Source organism: Sorghum bicolor, chromosome 7 (genome assembly GCF_000003195.3).
Source record: "Sorghum bicolor cultivar BTx623 chromosome 7, Sorghum_bicolor_NCBIv3, whole genome shotgun sequence".
In the NCBI taxonomy this organism is placed as follows: Eukaryota; Viridiplantae; Streptophyta; class Magnoliopsida; order Poales; family Poaceae; genus Sorghum; species Sorghum bicolor.
The window spans coordinates 58,213,962-58,241,639 of record NC_012876.2 but is presented as its reverse complement, the minus strand read 5'-3'; the positions used below and the strand labels follow the sequence as shown (position 1 = coordinate 58,241,639).

Here is a 27,678-nt window from a genome sequence, read left to right as displayed (position 1 = left end):
ATGCTCGGTGATGTTTTGCCGAGGTATCGGAGAGTCGCCACTCTCCACTAGTCCTCGTTGGAGCACCCGCGCAAGGGTCTTGCTCCCCCTTGGTCCGCGCAAGGACCAAGTGCTCTCTACGGGCTGATTCTTCGACACTCCGTCGCGGTGAATCGCCCAAAACCGCTCACAAGCTTGACACAAGCCACCCACAAGAACTCTGGGTGATCTTCGTGCCTCCAATCACCACCGAACCGTCTAGGTGATGGCGATCACCAAGAGTAACAAGCAAAGAACTCTCACTTGACCCAAACAAGGCACTAGAGAGTGGTGGATGCACACTTGACTCTTGGAACTCACTAGAGGAGGATTCTCTCAAGAAATCACTCAAAACTCAATCCTCTCTAGGCTATTTGCAACTCTCTTGCTTCACAACAAGTTTCTCTGATGTTCAACTGGGCAAGAGAGCTCTCATGGACGAGGTGGAGGAGTATAAATACTATCCAAGAAGTCTAAAGGTCGGCCAACCGTTTTCTACTGAAAACGGGGTCACCGGACGCACATTATGTTGCACCGGACGCACTGCACCGAGCGTCCGGTGCTTCATAACGGCTACCTGCTCTTTTCTCTGACAGGTCACCGGACGCTAACTCTCAGCGTCCGGTGCACCGTCCGGTGCTCGGGGAAACTTTACATGCTCCCTGCGCATGGGACCGGACGCTACCCGGTGCGTCCGGTGCTAGCGTCCGGTGCTCAGGGGAACTTTGCAAGCTCCCTGGGTAAGGGACCGGACACTACCCGGTGCGTCCGGTGCTAGCGTCCGGTGCCTAACCCTAAGCACGGCACTGTTCTAACGGCTAAGGACCTCACCGGACGCACTCACAGAGCGTCCGGTGCAGTGTCCGGTGCCCCTTTGGGCACCCAAACTTCGTCGAAACGCGATCGCTCCAACACGAAGTTTGTTCCTCTCGATCTAAGGACTATCTCTGAGCTGCCTAGTGCTAGGTTTACCAAGTGTGCACCACACCTAAACCTAAAGCCTTGCCTAAGTCAAGCTACTAGATCAAAGCCCCTCTTAATAGTACGGTCAAAGGAAAACAAAGTCCTAAACTACTCTAAGTGCCCTTCTTCACCATATGGCACTTAGACCTAGTCTAGTCTTGACGATGTCCATCCATCCTTTGAAAACCGAAACGATTTCCACTATTAAGTAGGCATGTACGTCCCTGTCCATCGAGTACCTATATACCATGACCTTACCTATGACTTTGCCTCTGCAAAACACACGTTAGTCATAGTAATCAATAATGTCATTAATCACCGAAATCACTAGGGGCCTAGATGCTCTTTCAGAATGACAAAGCCCTCTATCATTGAATTTGCTCCCCTCATCACCAAAATGGAAAGAAGGCTCACGGGTATCAGCAAGTTCCTATCTCACAATGGCAGACTTATATTGGTGAACTCTGTTTTCTCAGCCTTACCAACATTCTATATGTGCACCCTGAAGCTGCCACCAGTAGTTATCAAGCAAATTGATATCTACAGAAAGCACTGTCTTTGGGACAAAGGAGACATAAATAGAAAAGGAAAATGCCTTGTAGCTTGGGAGACTGCCTGCAAACCTAAAGATCAAGGGGGCTTGGGTATCATCGACATTCAGAAACAAAATGAGGCCCTCTTATTAAAATTCTTAGATAAATTCTATAACAGAGCAGATTTACCTTGGGTCAAGCTAACATGGAACAAGCTGTATGCAAATGAGTCCATTCCTCCACATGCAAGAAGCCCTATCGGCTCCCCCTGGTGGAAAGACATAATGAAACTCTTCTCAATTTTCAAAAATATCTCCACATGCTCACCCAATAAAGGGAACTCAATACTCTTTTGGTCAGACAATTGGATGGAGCAAGCAGCGAAGGACACATTTCCACAGCTTTAATCCTTCACTAGAAAACCCAAATGCTCCATAAAGTTCTTCCTCAACCAGCCATTGGAGATGATTTTCAGTCCCCTACCTCTACCACACATTGCTGCTGAACAGCTCGAGGAACTACAAGACATCATGCATAACAGACAATGGGATGTGAACCTCAATGATATATGGTCATACAATTGGGGAACATCGAACTATAGCAGTAAGAAGGCCTACTCTCTTTTCCTCAAATCTCCCCCTGACTCTCCACTCTTCAAATGGCTCTGGAAATCAGGCAACCTGGGAAACCATAAATTCTTCTTCTGGTTACTCTTGGGGGATCGTCTGAATACCAGGAACCTTCTACGCAGAAAACACATGCACCTAGATGACTATACATGTGTGATGTGCTCCCAGGGGTGCGAAGAGACCAGTCTCCACTTGTTTTTTGAATGCAGTTTAAGTAAAGAATGCTGGAAGACAATCCCCATTTCTTGGGATCTCAACCTTAATCCTGTGGACATGATTTTACAAGCACGCTTACAATTCGGCAACCCCATCTTTAGAGAAATTCTCATTACTGCCTGCTGGATCATTTGGAACACAAGAAACGACATTATCTTTGATCATGATCAGAAGAATATACATGTATAGAAAAGGCAGGTCAGAGATGAAATTGCTTTAGTTTGTAACAAAGCAAGACCCAATGTTAGTTTTGCTCTTAGTAGTTGGAAAGAGTCTTACATGTAACAGTTTTGCCTTTTTTGTTTTGGGCGTGCTGCCTTGTAATCTTCGGCTCCTGCCTTTGTAACTATTCCTTTATTTAAATTTGAAATGCAAAAAAAGGGGTGGGGAGCTCCCCCACCGTTTCATCAAAAAATGGAAATTTAAAGCAAATAAAAAATGACTACAAAACAAGCAAACTAAATTAGCACTCATGGACTCAGTAAGATGGATCGGATTGACTCATTGGCTGATTCTTATTGGGGTTGGACTAGAGGGCAGCTGGCTAGCAGTCTAGCAGAGACCAGAGAGACAGAGAGGTCCGGGCTCCAGAGACCAGAGGACCGAGGATGAACAAGGCGACGAGCGGAGCGATATCAGCCATAGGGTGGTGGCCGGTGGCCGGTGGGGGCGGTAGCGTGACGCAGCGGAGATTCCACAATTGTGCTTTGGTGTAGGTGCCGCTTGGCCGCTGTCATGTCTGTGCTATGCAGCTGTGCTGAAGTTTCTCGATTAGAAGAACAAAAGACAATGGAGAAGAAGACCCTGCAATGTTTGGGTCTGAAGATGGAATGGGGCCGTGGACCATTGCCTTATAATCACTGAATTGCTATTTTTTCTGAGCCAAGGGGGGGGCTGTAGACCACTTTGGCCTAGCTGTAGCTCCGCCTATGGTGTCTTGCATGTGAGACTAGGTTACCCGTAAGCATGTAGCCTAGACCAAGGATTTGTTTACTTGCAAAAAATTTTGCAAAATGTGAATAGTAACACTTTCATTTGTATTTGACAAATGTTGTCCAATCATAAGCTAACTAGGCTCAAAAGATTCGTCTCGCAAATTATATGCAAATTATTTAATTAGTTATTTTTTTACCTATATTTAATGCTCCATGCATGTGCCGCAAGATTCGATGTGACGGAGAATCTGGAACATTTTGCAAAATATTTGGGGAAGTAAACAAGGACCAAGTGAACCGTCTCTCGCATGTGAGACTAAGGCCTTGTTTAGTTCCAAAAAATTTGGTAAAATGGACACTGTAACAGTTTCATTTATATTTGATAAATATTGTCCAATTATGGACTAACTAGACTCAAAAGATTTGTCTCGCAAATTACAGTTAAACTGTGTAATTAGTTATTTCTTTTACCTATATTTAATGTTCCATACATGTGTCGCAAGATTTGATGTGACTGGAAATTTAAAAATTTTTGTAAATTTTTTTGAGAGCTAAACAAGGCCTAAGCTACACGTTAGAATGTAGCCTAGACCAAGGAAAGTGAATCATGTCTAGCATGTGAGACTAAGCTACTTGTTCGGTCCTAATGGAACCACTATGTCATTAACACTAGACACATAGATATAGATATCAATATAGTATGGAAATAAAGATAGATAGAAAAATGAATGTTTAGTTTTTTTTGGCTGCTAGCATACATTAAACAAATCTTTTAAAAATGTTATTACTGTTCTACTAGGAGAATAATATTCACAAGTAGAGAACATGCCTTCAGTTTTTACCTTTAGTCTCGATCAAAGTCGGATATGGGACTAAAGAAGCATTAGTCCAGGTTGGAGGCATCAACCGTGACCAAATTCCTCGGCCCAACGGTTAGCCTATAGGCTTTTGTAGGAGGAGACCACTACTACATAAAATCTTTTGTGAGACATTTTGTTTTGGGCCACAGAGACAGGAGGGCTGGAGGCCTGTCTCGGTTAATCTAGGCTGGGCTGCCACCCTGAAAACCGCTTCGGTTAATACGTTAACCGTGTCGGTCACTATAACATAACCACCACAGTTAATCTCCTATTAACTGTGACGATTGTGTTGTAATGATGGTCACGGTTAATATATTTAACCGTGGCGGTTGCTTTAGAGCAACCGTCTCGATTAAGTTTTAACCGTGGCGGTTGCTCTAACTGCAACTGCCACGATTAATAAGTGATTAACCATGGCAGTTTCTTTAATGTGCTCGCCACGGTTAAGGTCGTGCCTATATAAGTAGCAACAGCCCCCTTCTTCTTCCTCACGTCTCCTTTTCCATATATTAGGGTTTTGACCTCAAAACCCTAATATTTGATATCTTAGAGGGGGAAGGTTTTGCCCTTTGATTTGGTGAAGGGGGCACCACAAGAGGTTGATTTCTTACTCTCTAACTCTCATTTTCTGTCTTTTGCATTATTTAGGTGGTTTTGAGCTAGATCTAGATCTACATCTTGATCCAAATGAAGGAGAGAGAAAACTAGATCTAGGGCTACTCACATGTTTTTTCTTAATCTTTCCACTGTTTTCATATGGCTCCCTTTGTGTGTGCAAGGTGGTCGCGGTCATCATGTACAGGGAAGAGTGGATGTATAAGATACCGAGGGTCAGCAACGATTTCGCTTTTCTGGGACATGTGAGAAAGTTTATTGCCGCTGCGAAAAAGCACCGTGTGCGTTTGGGTCAAGAGCGCATCATTTGTCCGTGCAATAGTTGCAAGAACAACCTTCTCCAGGAAGACAACATGGTGCAGTCTCACTTGATCCGGCATGGCTTCGTCAAGGATTACACCATCTAGATGTATCACGGTGAAGAAGCAGATCTGAGTGCGACTAGTGCATCCGGCGGAGGTTACTCGTCGACGGTGAATGATGGGGGACGACAACCCTCTGCAGCGGCGGGCAGTGATAGTGTGGATCGTGATTACATCAGCCTCCATGATCTGATTAGAGACAGTGGCAGTGATGATGGTGAGCAGGGTGATGTTGTCTTGGGGGGAAATTTTGTTAAATGTTGCTAACCGTATGGAGCCACCATTGGGACTAAAGGTCAGGTCCTCCCGTCTCTTTACTCTTGGTTGGTGGCTACCACCAAAACAAAAGACCGCCCTTTAGTCTCAGTTGTAGCCACCAACTTGGAGTAAAGGGCCATACATAAATCTTGCTTTCTTTCTCTCCAAGCCTAAGCCATTTTTCAAGCTCTCTATTATTGCTCTTTGACTCTGTTCTTGCTCATGGAAGAGTTCATGCTTGGTGAAAGACTTCATTCGATTCCTCCATCCATTCTAGGCTTCTAATAAGTTAGGTGTTTATATGAGTTTGTTTTATGTGATATTTGTCAGTTAAAAATGGGAGTTAAGGACCGCCAACATATGGTAGATGCAACATCCTGATAGAGTTCATGAGCAGACCTTACTATCTTCTTTATGTTCTCTTGTTCTTGGATTCATTACCAGAGGAGTAAATAAAGTTGCCTGATGATACACCAGACCGCCAGATGGTACGCTAGATTGATGTTGTTGTTTCAATCATCATCGTCGGATGGTATACCAACTCGACATTGGTGTTTTCATCGTCACTGCCGGATGATATGCCAGCCCAACGATAATGGTTCCATCATTACCAACAGTTGGTACGCTCACCCAGCGACGATGGATCCATCATCACCGTTGGATGGTACACTGATCTAGCGTTGATTGTTCCAGTATTACTACCGGATGGTAGGCCAACCCCACGTCGATGGTTCATTGCCGATGATGGATGGTATGCCAGACCAACAGTGGTAAATGTCATCACCACCGACGTGCAACCAGCAGTGATGAAGGTCACCTATCACTACCGACTTTTACCAACAGGGCCAAAACCATCGGTGAAGGGGGTCTAGAGCTGGCAATGATTAACTTTCTGTAGTAGTTAGTGAAAAGGGAGTACTAGGAAAGAAAGCAATAATTAGTATGGATGAAGATTCTTTTCGTAAAGCACACTATATGGTTCTGCAAAACTCCAGCTTGGTGGCTCTGTACATTGAGGAACATGGGAAAAATTCTACGATCCAACTTCCCAAGGAAGCTAGGCCTCGATTATGCGTCGGCACATGGAAACTTTTGGTAGTTGGTTGCAAGAACATCTCATGGGTAATGAGACTACTGGTGAACATCTCTTAGCATATTTATAAAAAATATTTAACAAAAAGAGCAGTATACACGTTTTGGACGGGAAATAAATCTATGGGCCACCTTTAGTCCTAGGTGGTAGATCCGTACTAAAGGTGAGCCGCAATTTTGCAGCCCGCCAAAAATTACCTTTGGTCTTGGTTGTAGCCACTGCCCAGGACTAAAGGTAAGGGTCTTTAGTCCCGAGTGGACCTTGAGTCTCAATTGTAGCCACCACTCAGGACTAAAGGTCATTTATTCTCGGGTGGTGGCTCTATCAGGGACCTAGCTCCAATCGAGACTAAAGGTACCAACTTTTATATAGTGCCTCCTCTTCTTTCTCCCCCTTCATCACTCCATCTGTACCGCTTTCTCCGCCCAAGCCACTACACCTCTTTGACATCCCCACATCATCCGCCACAATCCCTACTTCTAGCAAGCCTCACCTCTTCATGTTGAGCCCCCTATCCCAACCGCATGTTGTTGATGGTAGTTAACATACATCGCAAACCATCAACTTACCTTGCATAAATGACTAAAATGGATCACCAACATATACTTGGAGGGTTTAAACTGATAAATTCTATGATTTTTTTGGTAAATCTGTATTTCTAGGAGGATTTAATTAGAAAACCACCATGGGGGACCTATTCGTCAAAGGAAACCATAGAATTCCACCGTGGGACCTACGTGGGAAGGTTCTAGAAGACTCTAGGAGGTCCCGCGGTGGAATTCCACTTGCTTCTGAAATTTCTCTAGTAATCGACTTCTAATTCAAGTAAGCATCTTGTTCATATTGTTCTTCAGGTTTGCATCTCTCTTTTGAGTACTTTAATCCTTGTAGCTCTCATTGAATCCTCTATGGTCCACCTCCCATTAGTAGGCCTAGCATGACCTTTGTTGCTATAGGAAACATACTTTGCCTATGTTTTATACAAGTTATTTCCCCAGGATTGAACAATAGAAGACAAAGTTTACCTAAGTTAGAACTAAAAGACCTCACTAGTCTCCAGTATGTTACTCTTACTAGCTTGATTGTGAAGTTGGGTTAAGTTAAGACTTCGTTATTCTCACCCCATTCCTTTGGGTTCGATATTAAAACTAGGTTACTCTTGGTGAAGTGCTATAATGGTATAATATATGTGCACTTATTGATTATTCTGTGTGCATGAACATATACCAACACACGTGTAGCCACGTCACCGTCGTCTGTGACCCTATGTGCCATGCCAATCTCTGCACAACACCCCCCCGCCTTGTCTCCACTTGACTCGCCTTGCTCCTCATCCACGCCTCCGTTCGTGTGCGGCGTCCTACGCGGCCTAGCCATGTCCTCATCTGCCATCCACGATGAGATCCAATTTGGTCTGCCGTCCATTTCCTCGCCTAGTCCGCACACCAACAACAGGATTGCTGGCATCATGCTCGCTGGCCGCACCATCGTTGAAGTCCTCCTTGTCCTTGTCTAGTGTGTGCCCTCATCTGCCTCGCCACGCCATCCCCTTCACCGGTCGTACGACTGCGCCCTGCAGTCCTCTTCACCGGTGTGAGTCCAATCCTCTTCGTAGGGATAAAACGGATCAGATCGGTGCGGATAATGCCTTCCCCATATCCTAATCTGCTTTTTCTTTGTTGGATTTGATGCGGAGCAGATAATACATGGATATAGATGTGGATATGGATTTTTTCGGTAGTCAAAATTGGTATAGATATGGAGCAGAATCGGATCAGAGACGGATTTTAATAGTCGAGTAACATGTGCATACATAGAGAATTATATGCTTGTTAAGAATTGATTTAGTAGAGAATGAATAAGCAATAGATAATAATCTTGCATTGCATTATATGTTGCGGATCTCACACTGGTAATTTACACTTAACATAATATCTTCACTAAAAAATAGAAAATTATTATCCAATAAATAATAGCATCTAGAAAATTTCTTAATTTTAAAATTAAAACATCAAACAACCACATCATAAAATAAGAGTTCTCAACTAACAAACTTTTTAAAATCCTGAATTCTTTAGTCTAGGGAGAGAAATTTTCGGATATCTTATTTTGAACATCGAATAATCCGCATAGAATTTACGAATAATCCAATCTGCCGGATTTTATCTATTCCATATCCTACCCCGCATCCGCAGACACTCGGATTCAAATTGTCCATATCCGCACAGATATTAAAAGTTCTTCTCCATATCCTCAAAATTTAGATTCAAATAAGAGAATTATCCACAACACTTTCACCCATGCCTCTTCGTGTGTGCGAGCATGCAGTGTGGGGATGTGTGTGTGCAGGGTTCCGTGTGTTGTGTACACACATGCATGTGTGTAGTGTTAGAAACATTTGATTATTTGGCATATATAGAAAAATTGTAGAAAGAAATATATAGAAAATGTAGATGATTTATTTGCATAGTGAAAATGATTGTGTAGTGATTTATAGAAAATGTACATGCATGATTTATTATCATAGTGAAAAAGATCGTATAGTGGTTTAAAAATAGATGGTTTATTTGCATAGTGATTTTAAAACGACTGACTTTATAAAGTGGTGTCTTGAACCAAAAACAACTTATGTGGATACTACATTTGCAAGCATCTTATGAATATTACTCATCCAAAACAAATGAATAACTACTCAAAGTACGTAAACAATATACACAATTTATTTATTACCACCGTTTTGATATATGGCTGGTCCATTCAAGCCTATGGCTGTAGGTGGCACAACCTTTAGAGCTTCACGTGCAGGTGCTACGATGCAGGAGCGTATAGGGACGACGCTGCCATGGCACACCTTCAGTCCCTGATCGTTGGTGCTCAACTAGCTGATAGCTTTGATGATGTGCTCCGAGCCTTGCTGGAGATGAACGACGTGTTCCCGAGGTCATACTATGCCAACTGCAGTGCTGAAGCACCTCGTGGCCCTTGGCCCCGGCTACACATGAGATAGCAGCTATGCAACTGCAGCAACAACAACGCTGGATCATTCATGGTGACGAATGTGAATGGTGGCAATAGTGCATGATTCATGACGCCTCTGGATCCTGCAGTGTCAACTGGGAATCAGGTGGAGCTGGGATCACCGGACATATGTGGATCACTAGTGATTGTCTTTCTATTAAAATAAAAAAAAGAAAAGAATAAGGCTGCACGTGCATGAGTTGAGATATGCCAAAACTGGTTGGTAAACAGATGTTGTTAGTCACCTAGAGGTATAAAATACGCTTGGATGCAGAGTTTCAAACGAATATGTGCTTCCATAGTTCCATTGAAAAGACACATATACACACTTGCATAAGTAGTGGACCAACTCTTCGAAGATGAAACACACACACACACACAAAATGTGCCAACATATGTTATAACACATTGCATATGTGACTAGAAACAAAGTGATCTGTGCAATAATAAAATATTAATGACTTATAAGTCCCTAATCAAATTGTCTAATTTTCTCAAACATCTCCTTTTCCATCCTTGACTTGCCTAAGGGCCTGTTTTCCTGCCGCATTTCCCTTTGCCATAGCTAGCTCTGGTGAATGTGTGGCACACAAAACTAGTGCCTCAACATTTGGTGAGTCAAATGCACTAGTGGGCAATAAGAGCAAGTGTGGCACACTGCATGTCAAGATTCCCCTAGTGCTAGCACCGAAGAAGAGTGTCGCCCTCCAGGCGGCACGATGGTTGTCGGCCGGCGTCACGCTTGGGTCGAGCGGGAGTGGCGCTGGGATGGCCACGGTGCCGTCTGGACAGGTGCCGATGGCGGCAATGGCGGCGTCCACATCGGGATAGGTGGAGCAGCCGGTTGCTACCACGACGTCAGCGTTAGAGACGCCGTGAACAGAGCCACTGGCCAAGATTTCTCTTGCGCGTTCCGGGACATCATGGATACGATCCTCCAGCAGCCTTTTGCGGACATTCAGAGCTCCAACGACATTATTCATCATGGATTGAAGGGTTTTCAGCTCCATCATCAGGGCTGCAATTACAAGAGGAAGAGAAAATCATCAGAAAAGTGCCAAATGAACAAGAACAAGGTTGTTTTCTCAAGAAATCTCACCTGTAACCTTGGCATCTGATTCGGTTAAATGCACCCAGATCGTGCTGCTTTCCCCCTTCGTGGCCACAAGAGCGGTTTGAGAAGCAGTCAGTGCAGTCTCCAAGTGATCATGTTCCTAGGCCGCTTCCCAGCAGTGACCCAAGGCTTCATCCCTCCAATGAAGGAATCGTCGGGCATCATCCCTAGTATGAGAGCTTGTGGATCCAATAGAAGAGACTGCAAGTGACATCGCTTGGGTCTCAAACCTCGCCAACAAGTGTTGACACACGAGCCCTGGTGACATTTCTACAAAAGCAAGATTGCTGAGGTCAGATAGTCATAAGAAGGATTGGAGATGTGATTCTAGCATACCTCAGAATATGAAGACGCTGGTGCAGGGAGGCGTGCCCTGAAGACGATGCCGATGCAAAGAGGGGTGCTCCTCTGGTAGGTCACCAGCGTGGCGTTGGTTGCCAGCCATCGACCCTAAATAAGTACTTAAGACCCAAGCATCGACGCCGGTGCAGGGAGGGGTGCTTAGGGCACTCCTAATATAGAAATCATCATAGTTTCTATAGACATTAATTGTACTGCCACAACATGTTAGTTATTGAAGGGAGAGCAAAAATCATATCGAGTCTAAGTTAGAAACCATGTCTACACGAGATCTAAGATATAAAGTGATAAGATTGGTTGAGAATAGAGAGAGAATGTGTGATTGGATAAAAAATTATTCTATAGAAACTATCCATTGGGACCCTAATCTCTATATGTAGTGTCTATGAAAATTGATAGGTATAGAAATAACATGTAGTTTCTAGCATTGGGACTGTCCTTATAAGAAGAGGAGAGAAGGGAGTAGGTTTATCAGGCCATGCTAGAATAAAGCACAGTTAAATGGTGAGAAAGAGCTCTGGGAACCGAGAAGACCATGCTTCACCAGATGAGAAGGGAAGTCATTGGGATAAAAGAGAGAGGAGCCTCCACACTACCCATTCAGTCTCGGTATATAGATTCATTCGCTACATTGCAAAGTGCATCGACTAACGTATGAGGCGTCATCGAGAAAACCTATAGTATCAGATGATTGCTGATTTGGTTCGATCGGCTACCATTCAAGGAGTCCTCTAGCAATTACCCAAGAAGAAATGAACGAAGAAGAAGTAATTGACGAGATTGCAAGCACAGAGGACTGATCCAAGGGAAGTTTTATTATTTTTTCTTTGGCATCATGCTCGCTGGCCTCATCGTCGTCGTCCCCCTTGTCCTCGTCTAGTGCACGCCCCATCTAGCCTCGCCTCACCATCCTTTTCACCGATCGCCCTTCACTGGTGAATCGATCCTCTACGTGTGTGGGAGCGTGCAATGTGTGGGATGTGTGTGTGTGCAGGGTTTCGTGTGTGTGATGTATGTGTTGTGTACACACATGCATGTCTGTAGTGTTAGAAACATTTGATTATTTGGCATATATATACTTTATAAAGTGATGTCTTAAACCGAAAAATAACTTATGTGAATGCTATGTTTGCGAGCATCTCATGAATTGCTTTTCGAAAACAAAGAAAGAACTACTTAAAGTATGTAAACAATATACACAACTTATTTATTATCATTGTGTCAATATATATACAACACTAATCATATATTTTCATAGTTTTTCTTTCATTCAAAGCTTAACTGAAAGAGGGCGAAGGTTCTATGATCGGATTAGATCAAATCAATTCAATAGGTATTGGCAGGATTTCTTATTGAGTAGGTCGTAGATGGCAAGGGACGGTACTACACTAACAGAAAATTAGATCTCAATGCATGCTTCCAGCAGCCACCGGCCGTTGATCCTTTCAAGCCTATGGCTGGTGGTGACACAACCTTTGGAGCTTCACCTATAGGTGCTATAAATGTAGGAGCACATGGGGATGCCGCTACCATGGCACACCTTCGGTCCCCGTTGGTGCTCATCCAACTGATAGCTTTGATGATGTGATCCAAGCCATGCTGGAGATGAACGACGCATTCCCAAGGTCATACTATGCCAACTGCAGTGCTGAACCACTCATGGGCCCGGCTACAGACGAGATAACAGCTAGTATGCAAGCAGCACTCAGCAGCGGCAACTGCAGCAACAACAACGCTGTATCATTCATGGTGATGGATGTGAATGGCGCCTCAAGATCCTACAGTGTAAACTGAGGATCAGGTGGAGCTGGTGGGATCGCTAGACATCTATGGTTGTCTTTCTATTAAAGAAAGAAAAGAAAAGAATAAGGCCGCGCATGTATGAGTTGAGAAATGCCAAAACTGGTTGTTGAACTGATGTTATTAGTCACCTAGAAATATAAATGCGCTTGAATCCAAAGTTCAAATGAATATGTGGTTCCATTGTAAAGACATATATACACACTTGCATAAGCAGTGTCACAGACGCGCTAGCATGCGTCGGCAATACGGTGTCTGTAATAAGGCTTATTACAGATGCGCAAAACACGTATTTGTAACCTTATGCGAGTGTGATTAAAATAGAACACGTGTCTGTGTGAATGACATCACTTAAACATGTGTACTATACACTTAAACATGTGTACTATACACAAGTCTGTAGTATGGATACCACTACATACATGTTCTTTAAGCACGTGTATTTTAGTGAACATCGTACAGACACCCGTGCTCTACATGCGTTTGAAGGTAGGTTACTACTACAGACGTCAAAGGTAAACGCGTCTGTTTGAAAGTGCATAGTAGCGACGTGTGTATAGTACATGCATCTGTAGTTGTGATGCTAATACAGACGGTGTTATTATACATCTGTAGTGAGGAGCATGCTATAGACTCCTATTTTATCAATGCATCTCTAGTATGTTTCTTACCATAGACACGTCCAGGCCACAGACCCGTTTGTAGTAAGGAAGTACAGACACATTTTATGCCTACAGGTCACAATACAACCAGGACAACATTGATATACACAAAGCATCACAAATATTTATACACACTAATATCATAGAAATAACAAACACATATATATATATATATATATATATATATATATATATATATATATATATATATATATATATATATACGACAACGCTATTCTACACCCTAGGTGTAGAATATTATTCTACACCGCAAGTCAAAACTGAGCAGAAAAAATACTGAGCAATACTGAACAACGTTCAGTATCATTACCGAGGACCATGAAATACTGAATAATACTGAAACACGGGTACTGAACAATACTGAATTTTGTCCAGTATAACACTTTGGTGTAGAATAGTATTCTACACCTAGGGTGTAGAATAGCACTTGTATATATATATATAATCACAACTGTTCATCACACACAATACATAGATTATTTATTAGACATAGTACACAGATTGTATCTCATCTCTAATTGTATCTTACATAGTTCATCACAAGTTTTTTTGTCAAGTAACTCATATCTCTTTTCAAAAGCAGACACTGAATGAACATATATACCTAGCACGTGATCATGGTCGACTATCACCGGCATGAAAGTCACCTTCTTCGTTGATGACATGCTCCATAAAAACCTAGCGATCTCCTCTCTAAGGCCTGGTAGGTTGATTTTAGGTGTCATCATTTCATAATCCTATAATTACCAAAGAGCATCATCAGTAAATACAAAAACATAATGAGTATGGCTGAAGGCCAATGATCGAGGTATATTGTATACGCAAAAAAGCATCATCAGTGCATCACATCACTTGCTAAATTGCCGACACAAAGCTAGTATGTACTAGCAGGTAGGTAAAGCTCCAGTGAGCGCCATTATTGCCATTCCATGACCCAGCAAAAGCACTCAATTCCATTAACTACGACCTAGGGGATCAATGCATTTCAAGTAGATCACAGTAGCCGAGTACCAGCATAAACATAAGTCATTGCAGTTGTACCTTGTGGTCTTCATAGTCTGTCTATTTCAACGTCTCAAGCAAGTTGTGTGCCGTGAAGAACCCAAAGGCGTGGTCCTAGCTCTGACCTTGCTGCTAGCACTACGAACAAAGGAACACATGTTTACCAATTGAATTGACAAAATGACTTCACAACTACAATGGAAGCACTACTTACTCGAACTTTGAAATGATGGCTCAACGTCATCTTTTTCTTCTGCCCTTTCTTCTTCGAATTGGGTTGCCATTTGCTAAAAGCCCTACACATACATGTGTTGTTATAAAAATTCTTTGACTTCCACTAACTTAATTAAGAAAGAAATACATGGGGAAATAGTAGGCTAGACAATACCCACTCATCTATTACTTCTTGGATAGGAGTCAACTTTGAGGTTCTGTCTCTATTGGAGTCGAGGTACATCACCCTCCTCCAATGTTGGCTCATGATGACAACAACCAGTGCCCATCACAATGACATGCAAACATCATGAACTTTTGGTTCGCATGTTTTGCTAGGCAAGATCTCAGATAGTTCACACAATATTATCTATCTTGCTCAATATTCTTCAATGTAAGTGCTTCTAGATTAAGTATGCCAACAGACACTTTTAATTCCTTGGCTTTTGTAATCACATATCTACCAATAAAGATGCATAGAAAAGCAATTTAGCAACCAAATATATGAAGAGCATCCATTGCTACAAATGAATGAGCCTAGATGAAATTCTACTTATAGTGACACCATGCTAAGAATGCCTTTATCCAATCCGCCAAGCGTGAAGAGGTCAGTTGAATGCTAATGTGCAATACCTGAATGGTTCTGTACACTAGAAATGCTCGTTCTTGTACTTAGCACAAGGACCTTTAGTCCCCCTTGCACATTCTTTCATGTACAAGCATGAAGAGCAACACAACATGGTCTAGCCTTCTCAAGCTCTGTTTCTTATAGGAGTGGCTCTCCATAGATATAATTAGGGTTTGCCTTCTCCCATATACTATGACGCCCTGGGTCACGCCTAGTCGACAATCTGGTGGGTCTCCCCAACTTGTGCTGTTGTAGTTTGATGTCACTCAAGACTATTATAGGGTGTTTCACTGGGTTAGGTATAAGTGTGGACTTTTCTTTCTTCGCCTTTGCCTTCTCTATTCGGTCACCTGGACCAGTTTGGGACTGATTAGCTGTGTTACACGGATACTCCAAGGGGGGTGACATATCCATATCCGATACTCGTCGAATATGCAGATACGGATACTCGGATACACCATTTTAGTGGGGTTTCTTTTGAGAAAGTGTGTATTCGTGTATCCGATACGTATTGTATTGGATACTCATACCCATACTCGTGTAACGTAGCTGATTAGCCTGCTCTGTTGCTACATTGGTTGCCTTCTTATCGAGTATCTTAAAGTAATTTAGATGCCTTTTGGAGCCCACAGTCTGTGGAGGTTTTGATGACTTTATAATCTACAACCTACCAACTTGAAGTTAGCCTATCCAAGATACGTAAGGTCAGTTGGCAACTAAACAACAACTTTCTCGCTGACAGATGTACATACTCTATATGTACAACAATATAATCGTCCAGTACCTGTTGCTGATGTAGTTGAGTCATGTGTGGAAATAAGGTACCCCTAGCTACCTCATACTAAAAACCCTGAGTACTATTCATTAGTAGGGTACATTGTGTGTCCTCTGTGAGACCATGTATATTAGCTTCATCCGGAGTTGCCTCATGACCATCATGTCTGTCTTCGTTGCCGACTACCTCATCAGCTGAAGCACAATTTCTTTTTGGGTGGCTAGTTGGATAGTTGTCCCAAGGATTACTAACACCTTTTGTAGCTAATTGCCTATCCTTTAGCTCCCACTTTTTTGGCTTTCCCTACATACCCTCATGTCCCTAGGCAGTGGTCAAGCTTGTACCTCACCCGAAGCTTCTTGTACTTCTCATGGTTTGCTTGTTCTTCTTCGCTGCTCTTCAGTTGCACAAACTCTGTCTAAACTTCTTTTGTAATTTATGTGTGCTTATCCATGGCATCTAACCATTTTTTCCATAAAGTTACGTGTCAGGTCACTTTTGTGGGTTCTCCAACTCTTAGATACCAACTGCATTATCTTCTTACACGCAATAGTCTTCGATTCTTCTAGAAACGCCAACCAAGGTTGGACACACTCCTCAAACAAAATCATCTTGTCTTCTTTAGTTAATGTATCGAATCCATCCATGGTCAAGGGGATCCCCTAGGAATTAGACCAATCAACCTCTTTATTCTTATCTTAGCCCTCTACTCCGTGGGAAGCCTAACCACCGTGAGCGCCGTGAGCACAAACTCTGATGATGACCTCTAGATGGCTATGCCTCTACATTAGCATCTCTCCCTTCTTCATCTATGGTACTACCATCTCCCTCTTGGTCACCTACATCTGCATTCCCATCTTCCTCCTCTTCATGAGCATCTCTGTTGTGTTGCTCCTGATGAGAAATAGTTCATTCTTCGTCTTCTTCTCGTGATGATCCCAAAGTTGCATGCTCAGACACCTACGATACAAATAATGTGACCAAGAGGAAGGTTGTTAGTGAAGATGATAGTTAGAGCACTACCATGCAGTAACTAGTGTAGACAAAAAGCTACATCTTACCATTCTGGTATGTATGTGCAACAACAGTCAATAGCTATGAGTTCAGAAAACTTGTAGCACCATAGATCCGTGTTTGAGAAATATATACAGTCAAAACATTAGCAAAAAAACGTCATGAGACAATGTATAATTCAGAGTAGGAAATGCACAGCAGCAAATGATCAACCTTAGTGCAAAGATAGTTCTAGAAAACCCCTGGTGTATACATTTCAAGCCTACTAAATTACAGAGAAAGCAATAGGTAATGGATTGTTGACAAATCAAAGTAAAAAAAGTTAATTGAAATGTAGTACCTGGCATGGCGTCGACCTGGCTGGTATAGTGGTAGCGGTAGTAGTGGCAATGGCATTGGTGATTAGCAGCAGCAGCAGACCTCAAGTACGTTGGTGAAGAGTTCTCCATCGGATGGGCGGGTGATGGTCGGATGTGGCACATGAGGAAACCCTAGAACATAGGTGGTTGAGGCATGTGGATGCGGTAGCGCTGATGTTAGATGCGGCAACAGAGGAAACCCTAGAACACAGGAGCGAAGACGACATAGGTGCTCGGATGCAGTGGCGGTGGTCGGATGCCTTGGATGCATGGACAGTGGTGATCAGATGTGGTGGATGCAGCATGACAAGCAAGAGGAACCCTACAAGAAGGTGGTCGGATGCGGGCAAAGTGAAATGGTGGATGCTGGCTAAATTAATGGTGAGCTAGATGAAAGATGACTTTGAAACAGATGGCAGGCAGAATGAAACTTATTATGACCGACGCATGTAAGTAACATGAGTCTATAGCAATTAAAAAAACTGCAAAAATTTTGTGTGTAGGGATCGAACCCTAGACCTCTTGAGTCCAAACGTAAAAGTCTTTCTATTACACTATAGAAGGGGTTCAAACATTATGTGATTCAAACACATTAAATAATAAACCTTGTAACCAATCTTTTTATCTTTTGCATAGATTGATGAACATGTCATTTTTCTTTTTAATCTTTTGCCTAGACTTGTAACCAGTCTTTCTCCCTCATACTAACTTTAAATTCATTGATTTTTTCCAAATACTTCTAAAATCATACTCTATGCACTTGTTGTGTAGTTACAACACATGGTGGACAGTAGTTAATAATAGAGGGGCGGTGTGCCAGTTCGGATCTACAACTACAAACACATGTTCCCAACACATGTGTGAAGTATTTGGAATTTGAACTTTCCAATACAAAATTATTATAGTAAATGATCTAAATGGGCAAGTTGTTAACACAAAAGTTGTAGAACTTATGAAGATCTATAACTTTTATTTTGAAAAATTTTCATGTGACTCTATTTAAACCATTCAAATTTTGAATTTCAAATAGAGTAAAATTCAAACAACATTTTAAAACACCAAATGATTCTAGATGAAAAAGTCATAAACATGACTTTTGTACAACTCATCAAGATTTACAACATTTATTCTGGTCATTTTTCATTTGAGAAATTGGGAATAACATTGTTCACAAAATATACAACTCTCTCTTGTAGTATAAGAAAGCATGAGATGTACAATTTGTGAACAAAGTTACTATCACTTTCTCAAATAAGAAAATAACCAAAATAAAAGTTATACATCTTGATGATCTATACAACTTTCATGTTAATTTGATGTACAATTTGGACATTAGCTTGGGCCTAATGTCCAAATCTTGTAGGTCAGCTCTTGCTTTTGCGTGGTCCTTGGTTTTCCATTGGTCATTCATGAGTGTCCCAAGCAAACTCCGATAGGCATTCACATGCATGAGATCGATGATGTGGTAGACCGTGATATGCTTCCATTGAGGAAGTTCCCATAGGATCAACATTTTCTTCCACCTCTTCTTGTCATCACTCTTTTTCTTTGCTTTTTCACCGTGCTTTTGCTTTCTAAGGATAGTGGTCTCCGGTTCAATAACTTTAGGCATGATATCCTATACCACCTGGTCATATACCTCTTGCCCACTGAAATCCCTTGGTGCAGATCATTTCTCCCGCATGCCATCAAACTCACATTTTATCTCCCGATACAGATGAACCTTAGGAAGGAAATGTTGATGCCTTACATAGACTTTCTTCTTTGTGTTATTCAGCCAAACACTCTCCATGTCATCTAAGCACTCAAAGCAGTCTTTTTCTCCTTTGGTCTGCCCAGACACACTACGATGTCCTAGGATGTTAGTGATAGTGGTGAAGAGCATGTCACGTAGGTTGAAACATTCTTTCTTGTACCCATCGTACACCTCGATACTCTTCCCTACCAAGAGTTTCTTCAAATCATCAACAAGCGGCCTCACAACCTACTATGGCTATGGCACCCACTGCAGATGACGTAGGCCGGAGGCCCCATCAGGATAGGTTGCTTGTTGCAAGCGTATGTTTTAAGTGTTTTAGATGTTTTAGAGGTATGTTGCAAGTGTTTCAAATGTTTCAAGTGCAAGGGGTCAGGCGGGGGTGCAGATGCCGTGTGGGGTAGTGGGGCGTAGATGCCACGTGGGTTAGGCGGTACATGGAGTTTAGGCGTTGGAATGGATCCGTTCTAGAGTATGTCACATGCGATTCTAATACTAAAGTTGGATGCCACAACCTAAAGGCTAATCCCAATCTCTCCCTTTTTCAAGTGTTGGAGTGCGCTCTCACAGTGTTGTGACAAAACTAAAAGTGTCATGGAAAATTGATTATCGCTAGTTTCCATAGGTGTAGACGCGACAAATTAAACAGGAAAGCATGTTTGATTCCTATAACTAGCTTGCCTCAGCAAGCTTTGCCTTGCCAGACCAGGCAAGCCATTTCCACTCTTGCTTTATCAAGAAAAAAACTAGCCAACACAAGTCCCAAGGTGCACTGTTAGATATATCCAAATTAGCATCATCCCTCCATATTCCTGCTTGCTTACACCACAAAGTGCTAGACAAAGTAACCGAGCATGCCCTTAGGACTAGCCTACTCAACGTGTTCGATCTAGTGTAATACAAAAGGTTTATGTGGAAAAATGATGTACTGCGTTGCATGATTGAGATGATTATTACATTAGGTCTTGTTCGGTTGATTCCCTCGTGAGGGGGAATGGATGGGATCGAAGAGGCATTGAGGGACAATTTTGACGGGGGCTCCTAGCCATTCGGACCACACCATGCGCCAGCAGAGCATGGGAAAAGTAATTTTCGTGGTGACAACATGCAGACAGATTCACGGAGGCGCACGATGTCTAAAGCCACGTGCAGACCAGCAAACAAAAAAGAACAGAATTGCTGATGTCATCACATAATGAATAGTTTCACAAAATAAAAAAAAGTCATAAATGCTAAACCGAGTATTTAAATTAAATTCTGATTGCACCATCGTATTTCTTACAATAAATCTTTCGAACCAAGATCCCACATGAATATATTTAGATAAATTTTGATTAACGAATATTTATCCTATAAAGAGAGAACATTTCTCTTATCGAGCAGATACGATATTTTAAGTTCAGAGCATCTTATATATATCACGTGAATATCATCAAATACACTATAAAATATCGCTGACTCGCAATATATATAGTATGTGAACATCACTAGATACATCATAGAACATCATATATATACTAAGTGAACATCATCAGAGAGATCATTGCATATCACTTGTATACTACATGAACATCACATAGATTTTTTTTAAACATTTTAAAGTATACTATAGAACATCACATGTATACTAAATGAACATCATACAAAAACATTATAGAACATTACATGTATACTACATGAAGATCACATGTATACTATGTGAACAAGAGAAAAACATTATATATAAAACATAACACTAGAACATTAAATATATACCACATGAACATCACATATATAGAAAGAAAAAATAAAAAATAAAAATATTAAAGAAACTAATTAGAGTAAAATAACAAAAAAGATAGTTTCAGTTTTGTGATACATAATTTGTATTTTGAGACAGAGGGAGTATATTGTCCCACTTTATTTCTTTTGACAAAAAATCAATGCATACTTTTTTCATATTATGTGCACCGTTTATAATCGAGTGATTACTAAAAAAACATGGTGTAAAAATATACTTCAGCGCCGCAACTGCTCTGAAAGTCTCAATACAAGACTAGCTAGATATGTTTATAAATGATGCATCATGCATGTTGTCCACTCTTCCCCTACCCCAACGGGCGTCTTGGCCTGCACTCATGTGGATTGCGCATAGCCAGGTTAGGTTGAGATCCTCTGAAAGACATGATGAAGGGAAAGGCAATGCCTTGATATATATAACTGTGAGACCAGGGAAATTAAAACGTGTCTCGTGTGATGAGAGTACACGCGACATGTCCGATCTCTAATGAACCACGCTGTGTGTCGACACCGATGTCACAAAGACATGCATATATAGATAGAAGATATACTCTACACCGATGGAATATAGTGGAATATAAAAAAGCTCAGATGGAGTTCAGTTTTTCGGCTGCTGGCCTGCATGTCACAAATCTTTTTATATTAAATAATATTCTACTAGAGGAATACATTAAAGCTCCTTTATATATATCTAAGAAAAACAGATCAAGGGATATAAAACTACACACGCATGAGTTAGAGACATGCCATAACTGATATGTGGTTGCTTAGAGACATATATAGAGATACAATCGAATAAAATGGTTATGCAATTGCGTAAGCGTCACTCTTCGATGGAACATAAAACATTTTCCAACATATAAGACATTGCGTAATAAGTAACTAGAGATATAAAGGTGGTGTGTGAAAATAAAATATTTCATATGAGAGAGAGAAAGAGATAGAGGGAGCACAGAATGATGGTAACGTATTAGACAAAAAAAAATGCACATAGTTTTGTTCTCAGTGAGCACACCGAATCGTAGTATTGTCATATAAGATTGCCAGTTTTAACAGTGGAATGCATTAATTAATTCTCAGAAACAAAGGTAATGGACGAGGAAAAGGCGGGTTTATACATTTAGCTAAAAGTTGCATTGTAATAAATTTTGGCAACAAAATCACAGATCTCACAACTTAATGAGGACGGCAGAAATCCATATTAGGGAGATAGTTATATCATGGTTCTAAAAATTCCAACTTGTTAATATATTATAAAAAAGAAATTTATAGTATTATTATTTATATGGTAAAAATTCTATCTACACTACGTTGATGTAGCATAGTGGCCGAGGCTTGTCCCTTTTGAGGCGCCCCTCGCTATCTCTACGCCCCCCCCCCCCCCCCCCCTGCCTGGCCTAATTAATATAAATACACCGTTCACCCTTATTAGCTCCTTCTCTTCTCATCAGTGCACTGTTGTCATCAAACAACAGTGAGCCCACCAAATAGTGTAAGCCTTAATGGAGAACGACTCGCACGCCGCGTTCCCAAACGGGATACGGGCCTTAATCGTCGACAACAATGCAAGGTTTCTAAGAACGGCTAGCCTGATGCTTTCTCTCCTAAACTTCCAAGGTACTGTGGTCTCCTCTTCTTCCCATGTTTTCCTCAAATTAATAAGATGCACTTGTAGGGTGTATGTGATTTGTGTTTTGCTGGAAAATTTTTTTGGACAAGATCCGCATGCAGTTGTGTTGTTGTGTGACCAAGCTCGTTGAATCTGGAGAACAAACTATGTTTTGCGCATGCATAGTGATCATGTTTTCATCAGATTTGCTTTATACTAGTTTACTTTTTTGTCTGAGCTTGCTATCTCAATATTTCCGTAAGGTCTAAAAGAGGAAAATGTTTCCTTTAACATGCATGTATGGATTGAAATTCTTAGCAGTGCTATGCGATGCTGCTCTAGTATTCTATTAATTGGTTGTTCATGTTATCTTCTTGGATATAAAGGTAAATCATCTTTTATTAGATCAAGTTTCTTATGATACTCCTTAGCATGATCTTGCTTGTTTACCCGAGGGCCGAGGAGAGTTTCTTTTTATGAAATTCAGATCAAAATCACGCGGGATCGCTTTTCGCGCCAATTTTCTTAAATATTTTACCGTTATCTTTTTTTATGAAAATTATTTTTTTAATGAAATTCAAATCAAAATCGCGCGGGATCGCTCTTCATGCCAATTTTCTTAAATATTTTGCCGTTACCTTTTCAAGAAAATAATTTTTTTATGAAATTTAAATCAAAATTGCGCGGGATCGCTCTTCGCGCCAGTTTTCTTAAATATTTAGTTACCTTTTCAAGAAAATTACTTATCTACTATTCTAGTTTTCACTACTACATTTAGTCGCACCTGCTCTTTTTCTGCCTAATCCAACTTTTATTCAATACAATCTTTTCTTTCTCGAACATAATTGCACCCCTTAACTTATTTGTAGGTTACTCTTGTTTTCTTCTAGATCACATTTTAGATCAAGTTTCCTACCATACCCCTTAACTTTTTTGGGAGGTGGGGTGGGGGTAGTGGGACACGGGTGTGGGGGGTACTGGTCGAGAAGACATCATCTTTGTTCTCTTTTTTAAGGGAAGTTTTGTTGAGATTCAAATCAATTTGAGCATCATCACTTCTTCGCATATTTTTTTTAAAATATTTTATTGTTATCTTTTCAAGAAACTACTAGCTACTATTGTAGATTTCACCCCACTTTGAATCTGCTAACTTTTTTTTCCAATATTATCTTTTTTACGTCGAGCGTGATTACACTTCCTAACTTATTTGTGGGTTTGTCCATGTTTTCTTCTAAGATATGAAGGTAGATGACATTTTAGAGGGTTGGGGAGGGGGGGGGGCGGAGGTCATTCACCCAAGGGAGGTTTTTTATATGAAATTAAAATCAAATTGCGCAAAATTACATACTTACTGTTGTAGATTTTACTACAGTTTAAGTTGAATATGCTGTTTTTTGCGTCTACTCTAACTTTTATCCAATATAATTTAATATTTTTTATGTCAACCATAATTACACTTCCTAACTTATTTGTAGGTGTTCTTAATGACTTAAGTAGCATACTTTAAGAAAACAGCAAGACTGACTATTAAATTATTAAAGCAAACGAAGAACTCCCAAATTAAAAAAAGGAGAAGCAGGAAACACAAAAGAAGTAGCACACACACACACACACTATATACGTTACTCACTTCAGTTGTCTCTCATTGCAGTGGCCACATGCGAGACCCCAGCGTCGGCTGTTAAGCTCCTCACCGGAAGACTCAAAGACGCCGACGTTGTCTTCATCGACGCTTTGAGAGCCGCAAGCTGCGGCTTCGACTTCCGTGCAATGGTGGAGCCCAATATGTGCATCCCAGTCATCTACTGTAAGCACTGCACGCACCGTGTTGATGCGTTGCATATCGCATCAGATGATTCATCATGCAGCTAGCGAAACAAAGAACAGGCCGGATATATATTCATTTAATTTGCTTTGTGTGGAATGCAGTCTACTCTTTCGATTACAAGGTCGCCGGCGACTTGGCTGAGGCTCTGCGACGCACTGTTTGGGCTGCTACGTACGTAATCAAGAAGCCCCTCGACGCCGGCGAGGTATGCAGGCTGTGGAGGATCATCCAGTGGTCCAAGGTTTTGCTGCAGCGTGGGGAAAACACGTTGCCGTGGCTGGAATGGCCTCGCGGCATCCAGGCGCTTCCCGCCACCGTCGAAGCACGTTTGCCCAGCTCCTCTACCTTTGAGGACCAAGCCAGGGAGGAGGAGGAGGACGACGACGGCTGTGACCTTTTCAAGGTAGTGAGGGCGGGAAGAGGCAGGAGGAGGAAGCTGGGTGATAGGCACGACGGCAGCTCCTCTAGCCGCGGGCATGTCGGTGGTGGCGGCAGCGGCGTTGCAGGTTCATCTGAAAGTAAACCATCATTTTGATTCTTATATTATTGAGTTACCACATAATTTCTCTGCTTGTCCTTTATCCCTTCACAGTCAGAGGCAACAACCCCATGATCTTCGCAGACACTGCCGGCCCGAGCAGCAGCAATGTCGCAGCCTTCGCCGGAGCCGGACCCAGCAACACCTCTGCCGCCCCAGCACTGCTGCCACTGCTAGTGTACCAAGCACCAGCACGAGCAACATCATTGGCACCTCATGCAGTGTACTCAGCACAAGCGCCGGCGGCAGGACAGCCGCCTCTGGTGTATCATCATCATCAGCAGCAGCAGCAGCAGCAGCAGCAGCCTGTGGCCGCTGCTAGGGCAGGAAGAGGCCGGAGGAGGAAGCTGGGAGATAGCAACGACGGCGGCTCCTCCAGCCACGGCCGCGGCAGCGTTGCAGGTTCATTTGAAAGTAAACCCTTTACTTTGATTCTTATATTAATGAGTTGCTACTTTCATCATGTCATGCATCTCTCTGCTTGTCCTTATCCCTTCACAGCAGGAGGCCAGCCAACAGGGAGACAGGAGCAAATGAACGTGACAGAAGGGCAGGAGAGCTATGGTGACGACGTGGTTCCTAGCCACCAACAGGTGCCATTTTCTTCCAAAATTATCGTTTTATCCATTCGTACCTGCATATTTCCTTTTCCTACCATAATTTGTTCGATCTCAAACTTGAGGAATCCGTCCCAAAAAAGTGTCATTTTTGACTTTTAGACATTTTGTTTGATCATCCGTCTTATTCAATTTTTTTGTCTAAATATCATCTATTTTGTTATTACTTATTTTATCATCAAGTATATTTTAGTAATTATTTATTTAATTTATAATTTATAGAAAATTTTTGAATAAGATGAACAGTTAAATACAAAATCTGAAAGTCAAAAACGTCACTCTTTTTAAGAAGGAGGGAGGAACTACTTATATAAGTACCATATATATAGTCACTAGCTTGCCAAAATTTCTTATAGCATATATATACTTTATTTATTTGGCAATTTCAACATTTATTTCGTACTCAAGTCAAGTGTATTCATGTCCTATATTTCTTCCATTTGTAGCCGGCACGGCAGAACCGACGAGGAGTCCAGGCCACAGATGTCCACAACCAGCAGCACGGCCGCTCTCTGTTCATGCAGCCCGTCCCCCAGATGCTCTGCATGCCACACAACCCCATGATCTCTGGAGACGCTGCCGGGCCGAGCAGCAGCAATGCCACAGCCTTCGCCGGCGCCACCTACATCTCCGCCCCAGCACTGCTGCCAGCGTACCAATCACCGGCACGAGCAAGAGCAACACCACCGGCACCGCATGTGGTGTACTCATTGTAAGTGATGGATCAACAATCACGAGCAAGATTTCAGTGGCTAGGCCTAATCGATCAAGAACAAGGGATGAACACAGAAACTGCCGACAGGGCGTCGGCTCCCCTTTTCACCTCTGTTCACAAAGAGTTCAATGAGTTTACAACCAACTCCAAAGCACTAACTCACGCACTAAACATCCAGCTATTTATACCAATAGCTTACACACACTGTGACACACACAGAACTGCTAAAAACGTGATACATAAGCTTGTCAGTGAAAACCGCCTCTCGACGTCGCGATCGTGTACGTGGTCACCGCTTCAGCTGCAACTGCTCCCGTGCGTGGGTCATTCAAACTTCAGCGCTCCCGCTCCCGCCTCTGCTATCCTCCACGTCACAAGTCATGACACATCAGCTGGCTTACACCAACAATCTCCCCCTTAAGCCTGATGATCCTCAAGCTCCCGAACACCTAACAGGTGTTTCATTACAGCAAACTTCACTGCTGCCAAAGGCTTTGTCAGAGAGTCAGCCTTCTGATCCAGAGTGCCAACTTTCTTCACAACAATCTGTCCACGCTCCACACATTCTCGGATGAAATGATACTTGATATCAATATGTTTGCTTCTGCCATGAAACACTGGATTCTTCATTAGAGCTATTGCAGAATTGTTGTCCACCATCAGTGTCACTACTTTAGGCTGAGTACCAGTGAGCTCACTCAAAAGATTTCTGAGCCACAAAGCTTGCTTAGCTGCTGCTGTAGCTGCCATAAACTCAGCTTCACAAGATGACAATGCCACTGTTTTCTCTTTGTGTGAATTCCAAGTCACCAGACTTTCATTGACATAAAAGGCCATCCCTCCAGTGCTTTTCCTATTCACAACATCACCTCCAACATCACTGTCAGTGTAACCCACTAACAGTTCTTCCTTCTTTTCTTGGGTATAAACTAACCCATAATTCAAAGTACCCTTCAAATATCTCAGGATTTGCTTAACTGCATTTAGATGCTTGACTGTTGGTTTTTCCATGAACCTACTAGTCATCCCAACTGAGAAAGCAAGATCTGGCCTAGTATGAAGCAAATATCTCAGGCAACCAATAATTCTCCTGAAATGAGTTGCATCAACTCTTTCTCCTTGTTTATCTGCATCTAATTTCACTCCTGGATCCATTGGGCACTTGGTTGAGTTGCAGTCAGTCATTCCAAACTGACTTAACACTTTCTTGGCATAACCTGTTTGCTTGATAGCTATGTAGTCTTCTTTCTGCTCCACCTCAATACCCAGATAGAATGAAAGTTTTCCCAGATCACTCATATCAAACACTGAGGTCATCTCCTGCTTAAAGGCTACAATTTCTGCCAGTTTTCCACCAGTCACTATCAAGTCATCCACATATACACCAA

General features: G+C 42.0%; 2 protein-coding genes across 2 annotated transcripts; both read left to right on the top strand.

Moving 5' to 3' along the window:
- LOC8080643 (two-component response regulator ORR33) lies at positions 22,486–25,002 on the top strand. Its single transcript, XM_021465704.1, has 3 exons — positions 22,486–22,600; positions 24,244–24,399; positions 24,522–25,002. The coding sequence occupies exons 1-3, from the start codon at positions 22,486–22,488 to the stop codon at positions 24,953–24,955; spliced, it is 705 nt and encodes a 234-aa protein (XP_021321379.1). The 3' UTR covers positions 24,956–25,002.
- Positions 25,468–26,643, top strand: LOC110436736. Its single transcript, XM_021464186.1, has 2 exons — positions 25,468–25,551; positions 26,022–26,643. The coding sequence occupies exons 1-2, from the start codon at positions 25,492–25,494 to the stop codon at positions 26,289–26,291; spliced, it is 330 nt and encodes a 109-aa protein (XP_021319861.1). The 5' UTR covers positions 25,468–25,491; the 3' UTR covers positions 26,292–26,643.